The sequence below is a fragment of the Eretmochelys imbricata genome, chromosome 7, assembly GCF_965152235.1.
Source record: "Eretmochelys imbricata isolate rEreImb1 chromosome 7, rEreImb1.hap1, whole genome shotgun sequence".
Classification (NCBI taxonomy): domain Eukaryota; kingdom Metazoa; phylum Chordata; order Testudines; family Cheloniidae; genus Eretmochelys; species Eretmochelys imbricata.
The window spans coordinates 97,043,223-97,064,750 of NC_135578.1; the positions used below are offsets into that span (position 1 = coordinate 97,043,223).

The 21,528-nt window shown below is 40.5% G+C and overlaps 1 protein-coding gene across 5 annotated transcripts in view; it reads right to left on the reverse strand.

Moving 5' to 3' along the window:
- The window catches only part of INPP5A (inositol polyphosphate-5-phosphatase A), a 429,418-nt gene that overhangs the window by 93,216 nt on the left and 314,674 nt on the right, over positions 1–21,528 (reverse strand). For all 5 annotated transcript variants that reach the window (XM_077822695.1, XM_077822696.1, XM_077822699.1 and 2 more), the window contains one exon: positions 15,755–15,839. In XM_077822695.1, coding sequence (XP_077678821.1) covers positions 15,755–15,839 — 85 coding nt within the window. The remainder of the gene's footprint in view (positions 1–15,754; positions 15,840–21,528) is intronic.

Below are 21,528 nucleotides of genomic sequence, written 5' to 3' on the forward strand. Positions count from 1 at the left end.
TGCAGGGATCTTGCTCCCTCCACTAGAGTTCAGAACTATCATTCTTCTATAGTGCTGACGGAGGAAAAGGAGCTAATTCATGACCATGCTGAGCCAGGCTCCAGGTCTGAGGTTATGGTTCCTGGCTAAGATTTGGGACCCTGATTCAGGCAGCTAATCAACTAAATTGACCACATATGCAAGGTCCAGCATTTCATGGTTTGACCAGCTATACAACAGAACCTCAGAGTTACGGACACCTCAGGAAGAGAGGTTGTTCATTATCTCTGAAATGTTCGTAAGTCTGAACAACGCGTTATGGGATGCTCCTCAGGGCAGACTGCTCAGAGTGGGAGCTCACAGCTCTGTAGTGGCTGCCAGTGAGTAAGGGTGGGGACAGGCAGCTGGTTCTAACTCCCTGGCTGCAAGGGTGATGAATGAGGCACCCTGGGGCACCACAGTGTCAGTGGGTGCGCAATGTGAGCTGTGGCCCTTTAAAACGGAGCTGCTCCTCCAGAGCGCCGCGTGCAGGCAGGCTCCGGCTCCAGCAGCTAACACTCCAGGCCAGGCTTCAGTAACAGCTCGGGAAGTTTCTTTCCCAGGCTTTGAGCTTGCAAGCTTGTCCCCCCTCCCAACCAGGGCGGGGAAGAAGAGGGGAAAACAGCATTCACCAACTCGAATCTGTAAGTGGCTGCCCCGCACCCTGGCGAGTAGGGGGTGGGGATGGAGACAGGCAACCCAGATGTGCCTATCTTTAAGATGCAATACAGGCACAGTACAGTACAGTATTTGCTGGTTGGTTTGTTTGTTTGGTTTTGTTGTCTCCTCTGCTGCCTGATAGCTTACTTCCGGTTCCCCATGGTGTCCGGTTGACCAGTCAGTCCATAACTCTGGCGTTCGTATCTTTGGAGGTTCTACTGTAATATCCTTGATTAGCTGTGAAGGGGTGATCCAATTGCTGAGAAGCTTCTCTTCTGCTTCCTCTACCTAGGTCCCACCTTATTTTCCTGTTCCCCACTGCTGCCATGTATTAAGGCGCCTATAGTCTGATCTATTCATCTCCATTCCTTAAGTCAGATTTCTGTTGCCTACCCACTTGTGGTTTGAAACTAGCACTTTATATACTTACTCTGTACATCTTGAGGGAACTCTGGGATTTGAAGTGATTGGCTGCAGGGAGAGGAAGGAATTTCTACCTTACTTTGACCCTTCTCAGGCTGGGGATTTTTGGTCTCTTGAGTGAGCTTCTACTTTCCTTTGAAGCACACAGACACAGTGCACTTGGATATTTATGACGCAGTTTGTGTGTTTTGATAGCAACTTTTGTTTTATCTATATCCTAAGCAGGCAGTGCTGGCTGATAAACCAGGATCCAAGTCAGCAGCTGGAGCAGTGACAGCTGTTCACATATTGAAGAACTTGAAGCTACTGTAACATTCAGGGGAAGGCCTCACCATTTTAAAAGAATGTAAATTTGTCTATTTGAGGGCCCCAATAGCATGCTGGCCTCAAAACTGCATTAGGAGGCTTAGCCTAGTGGTGGGACTGCCTCAGTGATCTCCAATTCTACTGCATGGGCAATGGATTTAAGACAGTACATAGGGTCCTGTAGTAGCACACATTTCCAACACATAGTCTCTTCCAATTGTGGAGGAACTTTGAGCCTTGCTGATTACCAGAATCAGGCTACAGGTTATTTTATAAATGCGGTGGGAAATTTAATCACAGAAATCGTATCTTTTTTTGTGATCTGGTACTACGCAATAGTCCCAATTTCATGTTTTCTTTAGAAGTGTTTTTATATCATTTAATACTACTCTGAAATGCTTTTATAGGATCCCTTTAGCATGATCCCCATTTTATTCAAGAAGCAGCAGTATCGTAGTGGGTATTTTCCAGTATAAGCCACATTTTCTGTTGTACTGTAAATAAGAATATTGATGATCAAAAACTCCTATAATGCCATAATATTCCAAAATATATTAAAATAGATCACTTAATCTTTGTTGCTTTGGCAGACTGATATGATAACCTCCATTTGCAGATATACATTCAATTTGTAGTTATGGAAATTACTGAGTTGGATTGAATGATGTTATAGGACCACTTTAGGAATAAATTAACCTATGGAAATGATAGATTAGTTTCACTTGAGATGTGCTTTTGCACAAGAAAAATGTTTCCTAATTTTTGTATTAATCTATCAAATTGCCAGAGGAAAAGTAATACTGGACTAATGACTGAATGAAATGGGATGCATGCAAGGTTTGTTTCTTAAACATTTAAAAAAACCCTGTATTAAACAGAGCAACGTTCTAAAGATATGGAAAAAATATTCAAAGACGTCTAAGTGCTTCAGAAATAATTTTGTGTTGTCTTTACTATTAACATAATGTAGATGATAGTCTTATTCTGAAACATGGGCTTTAGCAGCACTCTACCTCCAAAAGGTTACAGTCAATGAAGAGGAGGGGGTAAGATGGGAGTTGAAGTTGTGTATTAAATGGATTTAGTTTAAATCCAAAGGGCACACAATAGGCACCCAGTGTCATGATGCTGACCTGGAAAGGGGAATACTCCCACAGCCTAGAGGACTTGGATAGGAAGGCAAGAGTGCTCTAGCACATTTTGCTTGAGGCCTCATGCCACAAAATGATATTTAAAATGGTTTACTCAAAAGCAAATTATCTGTAGATTTATGATTTATGTACACATTTATTTCACTTCTGCATTGTGAATACTGTGAGTGCAATTAAAAGTTATTAATTTCTACAGGTTGTCCATTCCAGAAATTTTAAGAGAAATGCCTGCTTACATTGTGACAGTAATAAGAATGCACTGTTCTTATATGCACTTAAACTTGTGTATTTTTAATATTATCTGCAAATAATACATAATTAAAAATGATGGAGTTTTATTTGTGCCTTTCATGAAAATGCTACATAGCTCTGGGACCTGGACTGCATAGGCAACAGAAGAACAGGCTTCCTCACGCTGCCAAGTGAACCCAGGTCTGTTCTGGGTGCCACATCTCCAAGGATGAGAAGGGAGAGGAGTACCATGCCCATGGGCTTGATCTCATCATGGAGACTGACAAAGGTTCCAATTCGTGCTAATTGTTCGGATGATAATGTGGGTCATTTGATCACTAGATCCTGGAAGATATCCAAATTATTGCAAAGATGATACCAAACAGCTACCAAACAGTGTAGGTAATTGCAATTAAAACAAACACACCAAAACAAAAAACCCAGACAAACACCTCTACTGATTTGAGGAAAACTAGTGACCTAGAGGTGAAAAGCTCGAGGTCTTATTTTCATATAGGAAAGCCTGTTATTTTCTAAGGGATATTTGAGTGGATAATTAGATATCCATGACTTGTGAAAAAGAGAAATGTCTATATAAAATGTGCCGGTAAGAAATAAGGAATAATGTAAAATATAATTGCAGCCTCTTCACTCCCTACTGACATAAAAGCAGAGAAGTACGTTGTGAGAAAGACAAGGGGAGGGGAGTTTTTCTGTATGTTCCTTCAGGACACAAAAATTTCCTGAGATTCCTCACACTTTCAAAGGCCTCCCCTCCCAAAGGCCCCTTAACATAATGACCCTTCTTCTGATATGGAAAATGCACACAGTTCCCTAGGAAGCCCCTCAGTCAGTTAGATGGGACACTGGGGAGCCACACAAGGTGGGCCTGGCCACTCAAAATTTCAATGTGGTGTCTTTGAAGGCTCCCAAACTAAGGAGCTCAGATCACAAATATGGATTTCCCTGTGGGATCAGAACACTATATAGGGTTGCCAACTTTCGAATTGCACAAAACCGAACACCCTTGCCTTGCCCCCTGCCCCTACTGTGCCCTTTCTGAGAGGCCCGACCCACCCCCACTCACTCCATCCCTCCTCCCTCCATCGCTTGCTCTCCCGCACCCTCATCAGGCTGGGGCAGGGATGCTGGAAGGGGTGAGGGCTCCGGCTGGGGGTGTGGGCTCTGGGGTGGGGCCAGAAATGATGTTCAGGGTGCGGGAGGTGGTAAGGGCTCCTGGCTGGGGCAGGGGGGTTGGGCTCCATCTGGGGGTGTGGGCTCAAGGGTGGGGCTGGGGATAAGAGGTTTGGGGTATAGGAGGGGGCTCTGGGCTGGGGCCAAGGGGTTCAGAGTGCAGGAGGAGGCTCAGGGCTGGGGCAGGAGGTTGGGGTATGGGAGGGGGTGCGGGCTCTGGCTGGGGTTGTGGGCTTGGGGGTGGGGCCAGGAATGATGGATTTGGCGTGCAGGAGGGGGCTCAGGACTGGGGTAGGAGGTTATGGTGTGGGAGGGGGTGTGTGGTGCGGGTTCCGGCTGGGTGACACTTTCCTCAGGTGGCTCCTGGTTGGCGGCGCAGCGGGGCTAAGGCAGGCTCCCTACCTGCCCTGACTCCATGGATCTCACGGAACTGACCAGCATGTCCGACTTCTAGGAAGAGGGGCTAGAGGATGCCATGCACTGCCCTCGCCCACAGACGCCGCCCCCGCAGCTCCCATTGGCCGTGGTTCCCAGCCAATGGGAGCTGTGGAGCTGGCACTTGGGGATGGGGAAGTGCGTGGAGCCTCCCTGGCCCCTGGGCCTAGGAGCCAGACATGCCGGCCACTTCTGGGAGCTACATGGAGCCAGGGCAGGCAGAGAACCTGCTTTAGCCCTGCTGCGCCACCGACTGGACTTTTAACGGTCCGGTCAATGGTGCTGACCGCAGCCACCAGGGTACCTTTGTGACCAGACATTCTGGTCGAAAACCAGATGCCTCGCAACTCTAACACTATGCAAGGCTGTCCAGTGGGAGCTTTTATAGTATCATTTTTAGTTTCACTTTGTTTAGTTATTCAACTGAAAAGGAAAGTGCTCTAAAAATGCGACATCTTTAAAAGAAGCAGACCTAAGTTTATCCTTACTTTCCTGGGTTTTGGCTTGGCATAAGAGAAAACAAGTTCTTTATTTATATTCTCTTCTGGATAGCTCAGTTGAAAGTGATTCCATTGCAACCACAAACTGGTCCTTCTGCTACGAAGATCACAGAAGATGTGTGGATAGAAAGTGAGATAGAAGTGCCTTTATGGTAGGAAACCCAGGTTTGTGAGACGAAAATGTTTCTAGTAGTAGCAAATTATCTATCTGGATTGCCTCCCCTGGCTCCTGAATTTACAATCATGAGCAGAATGAGATGCCAGTATTGTCTGGAACTACCAATTTCTTAATTCAGAACTGGAGGACCACACTGTACCCAGACTGTCGTATCTAATGAAAATTATTTTATTATAATATCTACAATGTGTTATGAGTTAAACAGACAGATAAGATGCCAAGGTCTCTGCTTCCTTCCAATTAGATGATATAAAATCAAACAGAATGAATGTGTGGAAGAGGGGCAATCGAAAGCAATGTGATTTTGTGATTTTTGTATTCATTTTTCAAAACACTCTTTTTCAATAATTTAATTTAGTTAAATGTCCATGTATTTTCAAATGGTTTCTTTGCTGAAATCTAGCACAGAGGCACCTGCCTATGAGATATAGCTGTATTAGAATGAAGTTTCAGTTTAAGCCCAGGGGCTTTTATTCTTCTTGTGCAGGGTTTTGAGATACAGCATTAAATCTATTGTAGTATGTAGCACTTGGAAACCACTAAGTTGTTCATTTGAGTCACTATTTTCATAAATTTTAATGTATGATGCAGACATCTTACCCATCCTCTGATGTTCAATTTACTATAACTTCTACTTTCTTACTGTTGGGGGTAGTGCAAAATGAAAGTAATAATGTTTCTTGGGACAAGCGGACGGCAAAGATCACATCTAGGAAAAAAAATTGTGGATACAAAAGTTTATCCTAATGGTCTTTTCTTTGGATGAGGAGAACTTTATTTCTTATAAAAGCTTTGTTTATACATTAGATTAATAGCAGTACTAAGGAATGTTGGGGCTGGGAAGAAGCAATATAGGTACCATTCTTGCTTCTACCGCAAATATAAGGAACTTTTAGAGAATCAGGTATCAGAGGGTCTCACTCAGAGAGGGTAAGTTTATATCCTCAAGCAGACAAAATACACTTACTATACTAACTCAGGTTATATCACCAAAGATGGACACCCGGGACTGGAAAGATATACTGGTAGGCTGCTGTAGGCTTCCTGGTCTGTCTCCCCTGCCCACAAAGGACTCACATGCTCAAGTCTCTTTTGGGGCACAGTTTTATTCTTCAAACTTAGATAAAACATTCAAACAAAAAGCGGTTCTGCCCGCACCATGCGCTACAGCTCACAGAGGCTTTTCCCCTTGCCTTTCTGAATACTGAAAGGAAGACACATCCTTCACTTCGACCCCCTACTCCAGGGACAACTGCAAAAACCTATCTCCCTCCTGCAGCTCCCTTCCAACTAGCTCACTCCGTCCTTTATCGAAAACCTGACCTCTATCTAGCTGGGTCTGATATCAAACAAGGGTGGCTGGCCCTAGGCCCCCGGCCTGTAAAGGGGCAGACCACCTTGTTACAACCTCTTTGTTGGATAGTTTTTTTTTTAGTTATGAAAGAACCCCTGATATCCCGAGAGATTTAATATAGCCAGCTGCAGTGTACTGCTGCCCAATGAAGGTGACAATATTCCCAGATCGAGGCCTATATTATAGAAAAGTGTTCCAACTTTTGCTTGCTCCTGTGAAAGGAATGCGCTGACTAAACAAATAAGGCAACATGCCAACTTCGCTCACCTAATTAGAAGTAACAGGAGATCGTAAGGTAGCCTATTTTTACCACTGATCCACTAAAGGGAACAATGAGCATTCATTAGACAATCATGTTCCTGGAGTGTCTGCAGGAAAGAAGGAGATGTTGCAGTTCCTGGCTGGTATGCTACTGCAAAACAAGGAAAGTGGTCTAGCTTGTGGCTTGAATAATTTGAGGCTAAAAAAAAGTAAGAGAAGCAATGTATCTTCTAGAGGCAAGACTGAAACTACTGCCCTGAAGATAACTCAAAAGAATGCACTGTGTCTCCATCTGCAGGACCAGGAGTTAATCTGAGGGTACACACTATGATGGCGGATCATGCAGAAAGTGTGATTAGCAATTCCATAGAGAGGAACACTGCCCACTTTATGGAAAGCTCCCTGTTTCCTGCTTCAGTGCTTGAAGAACTATAGATGAAAAGCCAAACCCCTGGGGGTGAAAACCCTCCCCCATGCCAGGCAAATCAATCAAGAACATCTGCTCTAACAAACAGAGGGGAAAGGGCATTTCGGCATGTTAAAAGCACAAAATGACAGCTAGCACTGGACACCAGTGCGTAGGCAGCCTTACAAATTTACAGACAGAGGTCATGACCTTTTCCCTAACACTTTCATATATCCTTATGAATTAGGGGGGCAAAGAAAGATTTATGGGATCTATTCTACTCCCAAATTTACTGCAGTGAAGTATCTTTGAAAGTGATGGAACACATTAGACACTGGTTAGTTGTTTTAATTAACAAAATATGTATAGAAGCATGCCAAATTCTGAGATTAAAATGACATCTGATCTGTCACAGTGTAAAACCCTGTGTGGTCTACAACAGTCACAGCAGGAAGAAGGTAGTAAGCTGCTTGCTCTCAGTGATTGACAGAAGAGAATTCACTTACGGTGACCAGTGAGATGTTCTATTTCATTCATTCATATTAACTTCATTTATTTTTGTTACATGTGCAAAATTAGAGAACGTACACTTTCATGATCAAATCCCTCACGTGCCTCCCCTCTAAACTTTACTTACTAAGTTTTGTTCATTGCTTAGCCCTAAAATGTCATGCTTTAAGATTTCATCATCCTTATTTTAATGTATTATTCAATTAATGGTCATCCAGTTCCCATTTAGTCCCTGAACCTACAAACACTTACGCATAGGTTTAACTTTAAACACAGGACTAGTCTTGCTGACTACTCAGGTGCCTATTAAGTGTTTCAAGGACTGGGGCTTTAATATGGACTCTTAAAACTGTTCTAACATTCTAGCACAGGTTTCATTTTCAAGCTACATGATACCTTCAGTTACTGCAGATTTTTTCAGAGTCAAACCCCATTGCTATTAAGTCTTACAAGGCAATTTGCATTTTGTCTCAAAGGAAATACATTATTATCCTCATTTGTAATAACACATTGCAATAAATTCACAATTCACGTTTTTGATAAGTACAGAGATGGAGTATTACACTATGCAGATGTGTTATTAACTTCCATCACCATGGTAACAGCAGAACATCAGAAAAAATGACCAAAAAAAGCCACTGTTTACATCGAGTATCTGTATCCACAAAAACAAGAAGGAGTCCGGTGGCACCTTAAAGACTGACAGATTTATTTGGGCATAAGCTTTTGTGGGTAAAAGTGCATCTGAAGAAGTGATTTTTTACCCACAAAAGCTTATGCCCAAATAAATCTGTTAGGCTTTAAGGTGCCACCGGACTTCTTGTTACTGTTTATACCTGTGGCTTTCAGCCTTTTTTCTTTTGTGGACCCCTAAAATATTTCAAATGGAGATGCGGACCTTTCAAAAATCAGCCTACTAAGCAAGCTTTGCAACTCTATTATCAATAAATACTACATGTTGGCCAAATTTATAAATGGAGGATGAGTTAAATATAATTGATTGTCATAAAAACATTATTGAATTAGACATCAGATTTTAAAGTGAACAAAACTTGAGCAGATCTAAATATAACATATTCATTACACCTGAGACTTTGTCTTGTACCTATTTTATTAATCAGTACACATTCTACTTTCCCGCCTCTCTGTTGGGAACACTTTTAGGAAAAAAAGAAAGAAGACTCTTAGACAATTTTCAGTAAAAGAGAGTGCTATGTCAGCAAAATATTTTTAAAATGTTCACAAAATGTTTTCTTAAAAAAAGTATTCTTTCAAAAGCGCAGCTGTAAGACATTTACATTTAAAAGGTACAATATACTCATATTGTACAAAAGAATGGAGTCTGGTGGTCTCAGTCTAAAACAGTGTCATCACTAGTAAAAACAACAAGATATATCTGAAGAAGTGGTTTTTTACCCACGAAAGCTTATGCTCAAATGCATCTGTTAGTCTTTAAGGTGCCACTGGACTCCTTTTTGTTTTTGTGGATACAGATTAACATGGCTACCCCCAACACTTATCACGAGTAAAAAGGATGTAGTTATTTTATTGTAAAAGACATCTTGATATAGAAGACACATCTTTTTACAGCCTAATACTAAACTCTTAGTAATCCTTCTGAACAAGGGCTAACTTCACTTAAATGAATAGTTCTATGAGTGAAGCTACCCTATAACATGATGATTTGCAGGATTGGGCACTTAAGTTCCTAGTGTCCTTACCAGAAAACCACCAAAGCAAGTCAGCACATCTAGCAGTCTCTAATAAGGAGATACACAAACAAGACTATCCATGCATGTGGGTGTTGCAGGTCAGTTTGTGGTGCATTGGCTGACACGTGAGTGGAAACTTACACTGTGTTGGTGCTATCAATCTGTCACTGTCATGACAGCTAAAAATTCACCAACGGTTAAATAAAAAGGCATATTCAGGATCAGATGACAAAAACCAGAAATAATGCAATTTGTAAGCTATATATTACCATTAGAATACTCTCTAGTTCCCTCTCTCATATCATTCATATAATATTATATGATGTACTTTCCATTATATGGTTATAGGGAATTCTAAAATAATACCATTTTAAGCCCAGAACTGACAAAAACAAGGAAAGTCACGATGCCGTTTAGAGCAAACACAGCTGGAACAGCTATGATTAAAAGAATAATGAGCTAAAATCTACATCTACTTTATCTGAACTGTGACAAAGTAGATACCAATTAACAGTAGTCTAGTGGATCCAGCAATTGATTAGGTGTGCAGGGTAACAAAGCAATGAAGTGATGTTTATTCTTTAGTGGGTTAATGTAGTTAGCGAGAGTGGTGATTTACCAAGGCTTCAGCTAAAAGACAAACTCTTGTGGCTTATTGCCACAGCAACATAGTGCCACGATAACTAAAGATCTGGTAGTGCTTACATTTTAAATTCTTGTTTTACGAAGATTTGTAACTCAAAGTGTCAGTGTAATCCAAATGAAAAAGGTTGTGCACGAGCATATCTTGTATATTTCCCTCATAATCATGGGGGCCTTCCATTTTGGACTCACTCGTATTGAGCCAACTCATTTGAGTGTTATCTCCCTTTTATTGTAACTTAAGTATTTCAAATACCAGTTTATGAAACAAACATTTTTGCTAATGAAGTGGCTCTCACATCCTTTTGGTCAAATCATAGCTTTGCCATGAGCATTGTGCAAGGGGCTGCACGTTGTTGCCTATAACATGTCGCCCTGCAGGCTGAAGAGGCAGTGCACACTCCCCCAACCAATTCCACAAAGACAGCTCCCTCCCACTCTCTGCAATTAATGTTGGGTACCCAGTGCCAGGGCATCTTACACCTTCAACTCCCTGTGCGGGTGCACAGGATTGGCTACAATCTCAGAGGTAGCACATACGCACAAATGTCATGTATGTATGTGCTCTAGAAAATAATAGTCTATGATTTCAGATGCTCTGTCTTTTTTGTTCCACTTTGGTCAAACAAAACTAGGTTTCACAATTGGAATCTTGCAGTTAGCTTCCCTCAGTATTAAAAAAAGCCATTGAAAAGTTTAGTAGATGACATGCCTAAACAGCAGCTGTTTTTCTAAAATTATCTTTACTGTGCATCACGGTGCTAAACTATAGATTATACTCGTACTATAATTGAAGTCTATTGTAAAACAATTGCACTTTTCCAGTATTTGCTATGTTTGCTATGATACTGAGATCCTATTTCTTTTTTGCCAGTTTATCCCTATAGATGACACACTGGTTCATGCACACAGGGATCTCAGACTCACCAGAAGCTTAGCCCTGTTTTATTGATCCCCCCTGGTTTACTTCAAACAACAGTAAAGCAGAATTTCCTAGCAAAGAAATCAATAAAGCTTTAGATTAAGGTTCCCATAAAACATTTAATGGATTATATACTAATGATTTATTGTATATTAATTATAAATTAATAGGAGCAACATTCTGGCATCTGATTTAGCACACTGTACTTAGGTATAGGGAGTCCATATCTGAAGTAGCCCTCCTCTCTCCTCTTTCAATGGCTCTGTTGAGAAAGATTTTAGAAATATACAACATTCTGCTGCTGTTTGGATATTATATCCTATAGCTCAACAAATGGCATCTGTTGCTTGTAGCATCTTATAGTAACTAAGTGCTTGGCAGTTGCTGTCTCATGAGGTGTGGGAAAAGGTCAGTAGAAAAAGCAGAGATAAATTTACTAACATACACAAGGATAACAGTACCCTGGATTAACCCTTAGAACACTAGCATTTTACAGACTTCCAAACAATCAAATTAATGCTTAAGATCTTTGCATGTGCATATATCCAAAACACCCAAAGGACACCAGCCTGTTACTTGAAAGGTTCAAGTCTAGATTACATCCTGCTCCCTTTAGATACCAAATCACAAATTCAACCTGCCATACATTTACAATATTTTGTCAAATCTGACTGCATTAACATTGAGTACTGGTTGGGAATCACAATTACTCAGTTTCTGTTCCCTGCTCTGCCATGATTTGGTGTGTGACCAAGACCAACTCATTTCACTTCCCCTTGACTTCAGTGTGATTTAGGGGCTACTGCAGGAAATGGCTGTTATATTTAGAAGTCAGTTTGTAAAGTGATTGGGGATCTTTGAGCATGATAAACACTACACAAGCTCAAGTAATTAAGGTTCTATCTTGGAATAATTTTAATTACAAGTTACTAATAACTAAACACTTTCAGTTTACACCCCTCTCCTCTAAGAACCTACACCATATCACAAAATCTTTCCAAATCAGAATCCTGTATACCTGTTATCAGTTCATAAACAACCTCTCTGTGTCAAGATGGTGTTACAGACATTTTGCCAGCACCATGTCTGGCAAAATGTCTGTAACATTTTGCCAGTTGTTCTATGAAGTGATTTCCACAAGACATAGCCAGTTCTTAAATCTTGTAAATCCTATGGACATACCAGTACATATCACATATTCAGCTCAAAAGTCTACAGTGTTAAGGTTGTGATTTGAATTGGACATATGTAAAGAAATTCTTAGCTAAAATTTTCAAAGCAACTTTGACTATAGTTCCTTGTGCATGCATATGCACTGTTTCAAAAGCATCTTTCATCACATGATCATACAGCACAGGGCAATGTGGCATACTAGTTGTCTAATAAAGCAATAAACAGAAAACAATTGCAATTTTTCTAAAAGAGCTCTTCCACAAAGAAAGTATAAAAAAGTTTGATTCATGTTTAAACTGCACCTTTTCTATAACCTTAGGTGCACATATGTAGCAAACATTAATGTTTGTAAAGCACTTTGAAGATGAAAAGTGCTATGCCAGTACTAAAGATGGTTATTCTTAACATTTTTATTACTGCATATTTGTTGTATAATTCAAATATTGTTCCCCATTACTAGTGTCATTACTTCTTTTGTTAGAAGTGAATCTCTTTAAAAGATTTTGAACTGAAAAACCAAGATTTGCCTGTCCACAGTAATTAATGGAAAAATCAAGCATAAAGGTGATTTAATCAATAAAATAAACCAAAATGATACATAAGATTATAATTGTACCTGCCACTCTAGCTTCACTTTTTGGGTTTATGATGTCACCAGGAGGCCTGCCTAAATTTAGACTCTTGTTATTTTTAGGAGGTTGACCATTACTCTTCATTTAATATGAACTTAGCACTTTTATAGCATTTAACATTTTGAAATGCTTTGCAAACATTATATTATCAGCTAGGATGATGATCAATTACACTTCATATCCATTTAGTGCCATTCTACCAAAGACTCCGAAGGCCAGGATTTTACCCTAGCAGTCCTGACTACCAGTTCTGTACTCTAATGCTAAATAATAATTCCCTCTTTTGAGATCTGATATTTGAAAAAGACACTTTACAGGAAGAAGGTGTAGATGATAGAATATCCTAGCAAGGTCATTTGTGGAACTTCCATCTCTGTAGATATTCAAAAAGAGGATAGATAGGAACACAATATTCCGCAAGGATAATCCCATACATGACAGATGCTGGGGCAATAGAAGGGCAGCAGGTAGATTTGACAGTCTGCTAGATCTTTTCCATTTCTAATAGCTAGGCTTCACTCTTGAACCTGGGTTTCTCAGACTGACACAGAAATACATTTTTAAAGGAAAAAAATTCCAATTCCACTTTAGTTAAAAAGGAAGAGAAAACTTCAGCCTTTTTTCTAATTACTTCTTTAAAGAGTGGATTTTGATAAGTTTTCATATCTTGTAAGTAGAAGACACCATATAAAGAAATATAATACTTGTACCTAATATACACATGCATACTTCCGAAAAAATTGTGAGCTATTTGTAATATTTCTAATTTAATCCAAATGTAGTTATGTTAATTAAAACCTTAATAAAAATCAGCAAATTAAGAAAGTATTCATTATGGGCTCAATCCTGATTGATTACATTGACAACAGTAGAAGCTGAGGGTACTCAGCACCTCACAGGATAAAGTCCTATATACAGTACTGCTGAAGATTGATTGACAGATGTTTTCTCATATACAAGTGCTCTCAGTTACATTAGTGTACCCCGAGCAAAGTACAAAAATAGCATAGACTACTCCCAAATAGATGATTCTATAGCCTACTACTTCTTTCTGTAAATATGGAAGTTACTGGGGTAGTATCAATATAACAGACAAAGATGGGATCCTTAACATAGACAATACGAAATTGCATATTCTGAATCAGTCCTTCCATTTCACTCCAATTACACTTTAATTAAAACATTTAACTACAGTTAAAAATGATTGCAGTGAATAAAAAGATGAAGGTTTATCTAAACTCCACCTCTCTATACTGTGCTGCCATGTGACACACCCTGATTTTTCATCAGAGTAGGGACTAATCACATGAGGAATGGGGAATGCATTGCATCTCTAGGCAAAGGTACCTTGACTTTGAGCATAGAGACACAGTACTTCCTGCTGCTTAAACCACAAAGTATCAGCCTTTGGGTTAGAACAGCAGTTCACAACCAGGGGTCCGAGACCCCTGGGGGGCCGTGAGCAGGTTTCAGGGTGTTCTCCAAGATGGTATTAGACTCATTGGGGCCCAGGCAGAAAGCCAAAGCCACGCTCTCACTGTGTCCCGCCACCCGGGACTAAAGCTGAAGCCTCAGCAGCTTAGCTTCGCAGGGCCCCCTGCGGCGTGGGGCCCCATGCAGTTGCTCCTGCTTGCTACCCCCTAATGCAAGCCCTGGCTTTTATATGCAGAAAACAATTGTTGTGGCACAGGTGGACCATGGAGTTTTTATAGCATGTCAGGGGGAGGGTCTCAGAAAGAAAAACGTTGAGAACCCCTGGGTTAGAAGATGCATACTTGCCCTCAAGGATGCCAAAGGAACACTAAAATACCTTTGAGACTTAAAGAGGGTAAACAGGAGAATAAAGTAGTTGTTAAACCTGGGACTACTGCTAAAGCTCAGATCCAGGTAAATCAAGGTAATCTCGACTTGTGAAAAAGATTTATTGTATTCTCACTGATTTCAGATACATCTTCTGTTCGTATTTCCATGTTGAGATGCTCATATCACAGAAGTTTGCAAAAATGTCAGCTATTAATATTGTCACAGAGTTTGTGGGTTTTGTGGAATTCTGTCATAGAAGTTTATGAAATATCTCTAGCATTATATCATTTTCCTCATTAGTTACACATGCAAAACAACATGTATTTAGCTTAAAAAAATAAAGCCAAATAGGAATTAGTCTTTATGAGATATAGCAATAAGAACAGACACAAGCTTAAAATGAAATTTTGGCCTCATGCACAAATCCCAGCTGAAAGTGCTTTGCACAAATGACCAAAGCAGCAGTTTAGGGAACAGAAACCTCCCTCTCCATCCTGCAGCCCTGGGACTTTGGTCAAAATATGAGTCCCACTGATCACACTTGCAATTCCCCCTAGGGAATTGCTGTCCAGTAAAGAAGACAATCACAGAGCAATAGTCTTCAGTGCAGTCCCTCTGCATGTGCTCTTTACAGTATGCTCCCCCACACAATAGAAATGTAGTGTTTCAGCTGCATTTGGGGCCTTGCCCCAGTGGAAGTGGAATTGCCAAGATCTGGCCCATAGTGATTATAGTAAATTCATCATGTTTGAGGTCCATTTGAAAACTCACTGAACTGAGAGAATCACTGGCTGGCAAATGAACATTCTACAAGTAGCAAACGAGTCCTCTTGATCCTCAGAAATGCGAATCCTAGCACTATAGCTTCTTGAACCTTCATTGCCTTTTTGGACAAAAACGACCTGTTTTTTTCACAATAATGGCATAAATAACAACCTTGCTGTTCCAACGGGTTTGATTATCATAATACAATTGTATTCTTGGGAGACTGAAAACGTTTAGTACCTCTTACTATCTCAGTGGTGTTATTTTATTATTTAATCAAATTCTTTCTATAATAATTTTGAGTTACCTGTTAGATGTTCATGTTGAAAGCCCCTAAAAGTATTCCTTGGCAAGTTTGATGTCAACATTAAGATTGCTTTGTTAAGTTATTTTCTGTTTTTCTCTCCAAAGGGAAACAAATTTTAGAAATGAAAACCCTTAGATAGCGCCAAGAGATGAAGAAAGGAGTAAGTCCTACCTCTACTACTGATTTGGAATCCAGTCGAAAGTTGAAATCTCCAAACACAAAATATGAAACCTTCTCAAACCGCTGATCTCTAATTCTGAAAAGGCAGACAAAAATATATTAACTGCTGTCTATGCAGCTTTCTATATAAAAACAAAAAAGTCCTTTACAAAAAAAATCCCTGGAATTGTAATTGCAAAATGTTAAAATATATTGTAATAAAAGCTATATATTCACAATCACATTTCGCTTTTAAGTACAGCGTTAGCAAAATTATTTGTGAACAGTCAACAACAGCATTAATTTATTTGGAATAAAACTTCACTATATATTAACAGCTTGTTTGGTCTGTACTGTTATAAGCATGCAGATGATATGTAGTTCTGTTTCTTTTTCCTCATATCCATATGCGTATGGTTTATTTGCTGTCCCTGGTTAAAACAGGGGCTTCTATGTGAGTAACCTGGCTGCAGTTCAGTCCAGACAAGTGAAGAGGTGCTCAGAAGCCAGGGAAAGCATCCTGAGGAGATGGTAGAAATAGTGACTAACTCCAGTGGGAGCTGTGGGTGCTCAGCACCTCTGAAAATCAGCTCCTAAGTGTCTCAGGGTGAACACTCAAAAATTGTGACATCCAAAATTAATGGACACTTTTGAAAATACCTGCCTCAAACTCTCTGTTGCTTCAGTTTGACATCTGTAAAATAGAGGTCCATAATGTTTCCCCATATTTATTCAGCACCTTGAGATCTATGGATGAAAAGTGCTACAGAGGTGCTAAGTATTATTTGTTACTATTTGGCCTGATATTGATCTATGAAGTCCTATGTAGCCAAGGTTATGGCTGACTGAAAAACCTCCTCTCTGTGTACCATTATCACATTCGAGACATATGAGCTAAAAATCCTTAGAATTGCTTATCTGCAGGAAGATGTTCTCATTGGAAGGCTTTGGATTCTGGAATTGGCTATCACCAAGACAGATGACATTCAGGATATGGTGTAAAGCTTACATCTTTTCTCAGGCTTTTGATCAGAGTTGGGAGCTGAGTGAGGGGTGGCTGTTTATTGACTTTTTTCAGTGATTTTTTTAAAAACTTAGGTCAGTGTTTATTATTTAATAATTTTAAAAATTGTACAGGCTTCTAGAGATGTTGGTATTGGCCAAATCTTTCAAAGTGGAATAAAATCAAGTAAATCGGTCATTGAATCAGCATCTCATTTTGGGAACAGAGACCAACTAATCAATCTCCTATTATCAACTGGTGAAGACATGAAGTAATTGACCAGAATATTATGACTATAATTAGAAAAAAAATCACTGGACAAAAAGCACAAAATACTTTTATACCATATTAGGCGCACAGTGCACAACGAAGAACCAATAGATCTAAGGCACTACATAAATGTACTCTGGAAGTAAATAAATAACATAAGCATGATGATGACAGAAATCCCAACTGAGCTGGAGGTAAGGGCCCACATGGATAGTTAAAGAATTATAAAGAAACCTACAGTAAGTGGCCTTCTGGAGCTATAATGCCTAGATAGGAGACATTTGTTTAAAATGGCTTTAAAGTTTTAATAAATTACCCCCATTTGGACATTTCAAAGCTATAAAGTAAGAAAACACCTGGGTCTTTAAATGAGATACTGCTTTGCTTGTAAAGTATCCCTCCACATTTTTACCCAATGGCAATCTATTACATAAACAATATTATTTCACTGAAAAACTCATGCACACTGAACCTATGACAGTGATTATTTGAAGCAAATTCTCCTGCAAAGAGCTATCCTTTTCTGCTAAGAAAATTTCAAAACCCTCCATTCAATTGACAAATTATTGCAGGTACTATTAATAAATACTATCCACTGTCAGCTGCAACCAACCATTAAGAAAAGCCTGTCAGTTTTGACCTATACATAACATTAGTTTGATTAGTCCCCTCATGGACTATGAGGAAAATGAGAACTTAAAAGTTAAACCATTTACATTACCACAATTTGCTCACACTATCATTGCAAAATCTGATATACGATTTGTACACAAGAAAAGCTCCGTCTGCTTTGCCAACTTTCCTGATTCATATCCCAGTTTTGGCTTTGCTCGGTGCCATTTACTGCTGACAAAAAGCTGAGAGATATCACTGGAATGACATCGAGGTCTAAAGAAGTCCTCTTAAAACAAACTGATATTATGAAGATGAAATCTGTAATTGTATTATGCAAAGACGATTTTTTCAAATAAACACATTGTGCCAAAAAATTGCCAGTTAGAACTTTTGATAGCTAAATTAATTAGAAAAATTCCAATCAGTTACTGATGGGCAAAAATGCTGGTTGCCAATGCTGAAAATTTGTTATTAATTAATAACTACATATAAATTTAGGGAATCAAAATTTTACTATAAAGATCAGGACAAATAAGACTAACAGGTTGTAGATATTACATGTTCACTTTAAAGGGTGGCATACTGACTGTACCTGGTCAGAAGACTGTTTAGCAAAACTATTACCTACAGAAAAATATGCAGGTGATAATGGCCACATCACTGTTTCTCTTTGTTCATTTTATTCCATACTTTTATGCCTATTTTATCTGTTGCAAAGTATTACAATAAATAAATAAAATAATAATAATAGAGAATGGGGCCAAGATGTACAATTCTTATATTCTGATACAATAATTTAATTACCCCTTACCTTCCCTGCTCAAAATTGGAGGGTGTTTGGATCCAAAGTTTTTATATGAGCCCTTCTTTAGCACTTGGTGTTGTATTTTACATATTCAAAGCATTGTGAAGACATTAACTAATTTCATCTTCAGAATGTCAGTGTGGGGTAGTCTTATAAGTGGTAGTACGCTGTTAGAGGTGGAAAACCAAGGCAAAGAAGTAAAGCGATCTGCCTAAGATGACATAGCAAGTCAGTTGGCACAGCTAAGAGCTGACCTCCGGAGCTTGTCAATGTGATCAAATCAAGTTAGTCTGGTTTGAAAAAGCTTGCATTCATATGACGCAACTCATCACTGTGCACTAGCTCCACATTTGTTGGAAACTCTGGAGTCTTCTCACAAAGTGGACTAGGTTTGCTTCAAATTGAATTAGTTTCGTCTTTTGTGTGTGTGCACACAATCGTTGCACACCATCTTTTGCATGCCTCCAATGGTAATCTCATAATGCTTTGCAGGTTGATCATTACTAACATGTCCCTGTTAGTAACTGGTGTGCCCTCCATGCCCTTGTGTCAAGTGTCCAGAATGATGCTTCCCTCCTTTAAAAGGTGTTGCGGAGCCAGATTTTGCCCATTTGCTCCTGGATCCCAGTGTATCATTATTCTGGCAACACAACCACAATTGCACTCAAGAAGCCCCATGACATGCCTTGTGCAACTGCTTGAAGCCGCGCTGAGACGCTGGATTTCATCGCCACCTGGGGAGAAGCGTTGGTTCAGGAAGCTCTTGCAGTCAGCCACAAGATTAAGGACCTTTTTGTGGACTTTCCAAAGCAGATATCTGCGTGGGGTCACTACTGGGACACTGATCAGTGTCAGATAAAGAATAAGCAGCTCAGGAGAAAGTACATTGAAACAAGGGATAAAAGGAGACAATCGAGTAGAGGACATGGGACCTGTCCATTTTTTAATGAACTGGACAGGATTTTACATAACAACAGTTCAACCAGACAACGGCCAGCTAGACCCACTGGAGGTTGAGCAGGAGGATGCCTGAAAGGAGCTGCCCCCTGACAGCTAAGATCCATTTGGGACCCAGGAACCTGATGATGGCCAGCTGGAAAGCCAGCCCCTGTCCGGCCCTGCTACTACTGACCTCAATTCCTGCCTTGCATCAGCTGAACCCGAAGCCCAGCCAGAAACCCAGGCCAGGACTGAAGAATCTGATCCCCTGGAGGGAACTTTGGCATGTAATTACTTATATTTACAATGTATTATATATTATTATTGTTGGCTGAGGTGAACTAGGAGCTCCTACCTCCCTCCTAACTCAGCCCTTTTGCTGCTTCAAAATGGTGCCTGCCAGCATGGTGCAGCTACAGTCTGTGCCACTCTCCCACCCTTCCTCCTGCAGCAAATATGAATAACTGAAGCATTCATTTGTGCAAAATTCAACGTTTACTGAGACAGGACTTAGAGGAAAAGAAATGTGGTTGGTTTTTGTAGTTTACATGAGATATGAGTGCACACTGCATGTCCGGGCAAGGCACAAACTACATTGCTCTCTGCTGAGGTACAAAAGCCCTGTAACTCACATAGTAGCTGACAATCATTGTAGGATCCTATCTGTTTTTCTCTGCACTCTTTCTCCGAAGTCTTCAGGAGAAATATAGCAGGACCTAAGCCTAAGAAATAGCTGTTTTGTTGCACATGTTACAGGGAATGGCTGGATGCCCTATGCCCCTGGTACAGCTTGCAAGCCCCTTCTACTCCTGCAGTGGTTCTGGGGGGGACACCATAACTTCACAGAATATCAAGCTGGTCTATCCTTTGCCTTTTTGAATAAGACCTTTCTCTGCCTCCTAGTCACCCATCTAAGTACAGCAGAACCTCAAAAATACAAACACTAGAGTTATGGACTGACCGGTCAACCAGACACCATGTGAAAGTGGAAGTAATCAACCAGGCAGCAGCAGAGGCAGAGAGAGCTGATCGGGATGCCTGCTGTGTCCACTAGGCCAGACCGCCTACGTCCTGGTTCCTAACACAAACAGGCAAATTCCCACTTGACTACCATTCTACGAATACTTAGGCCATAGTTAAAATGTTCCTTCCTTCTGTCAAAGTGGCCTTTCTATGGCTTCATTAGCTAAGGCAACAGGGGATAAGTCAGGTCTCCCAGAGTAACGGGACCAACCTCCACACCATTAATGTCCACAGTGCAAACAGTACATTCACCATTAATTTAAAAAGTACTGAGTTCTGAAAGATCCTGCCATCATGGACCCTCCCAGACCACACGGCATTTTTGTCTGTAAACCTTCCATGGTGGTCCACCAGTCCTTGGAGCACCATGGAAAAATACCCCTATCTGCTTATAAATTCTATGCCCTGGCTGGGGGAGAAGGCTAGGGGAAGGGAGAGAGGGTAAATGATAGGCACCTGAATTCCATCATTTGTCCCAATACAGTTTGGGAATTCCATGCAATTCAAAGCTATCAACAATCTTCTGAGCATTACCAGCTTCATGATCTAGTTAGACAACACCTTGCAAATGGCATTAACAGAACTATATGAGAATGGCCCAAACAGCTGATCTCCCCAAAACTGGCTACAGACTGGAAACTTTTTGGGTGGCCCAGTTTCCAGATGGTAATGGTGATTAGTTTCTGCATGGTGATGGCGGATTGTATTGTTCGTATGTTGTCGCTGCAGTTTTGTGGTCAGTTCTGCACAGATCTCAAAAAAGGTAGCCCTCCCCACCTGAAGTTCTCTCACTGCCACTGGTCATTCCAGCTCTGCAGAACGAGCTGCTCCCACCAATCCATGCTGATTTCCTGGGCTCAGAAATGGCGCTGAACACTATGTGGGTGACCTGGAAACAGCTTGGTGTCCCCCTGTTCTTCTACCTTATCCTGATGCCACCATTGCAGAGTATCTTCCTGCTCCCACATCATCTAGTTGGTGCGAAAGTCCAATGCCAAATTCATCTGGGTATGAGAGCTATAATACAGCCCAAGTAGCCCAGGCATATTTGTGTTTGTCATCATAGCTGTGCGGAGCATTCCTGGGTCCATGCTGGCCAACAGCAATTCAAAAATGGCATGAGCCCACCTA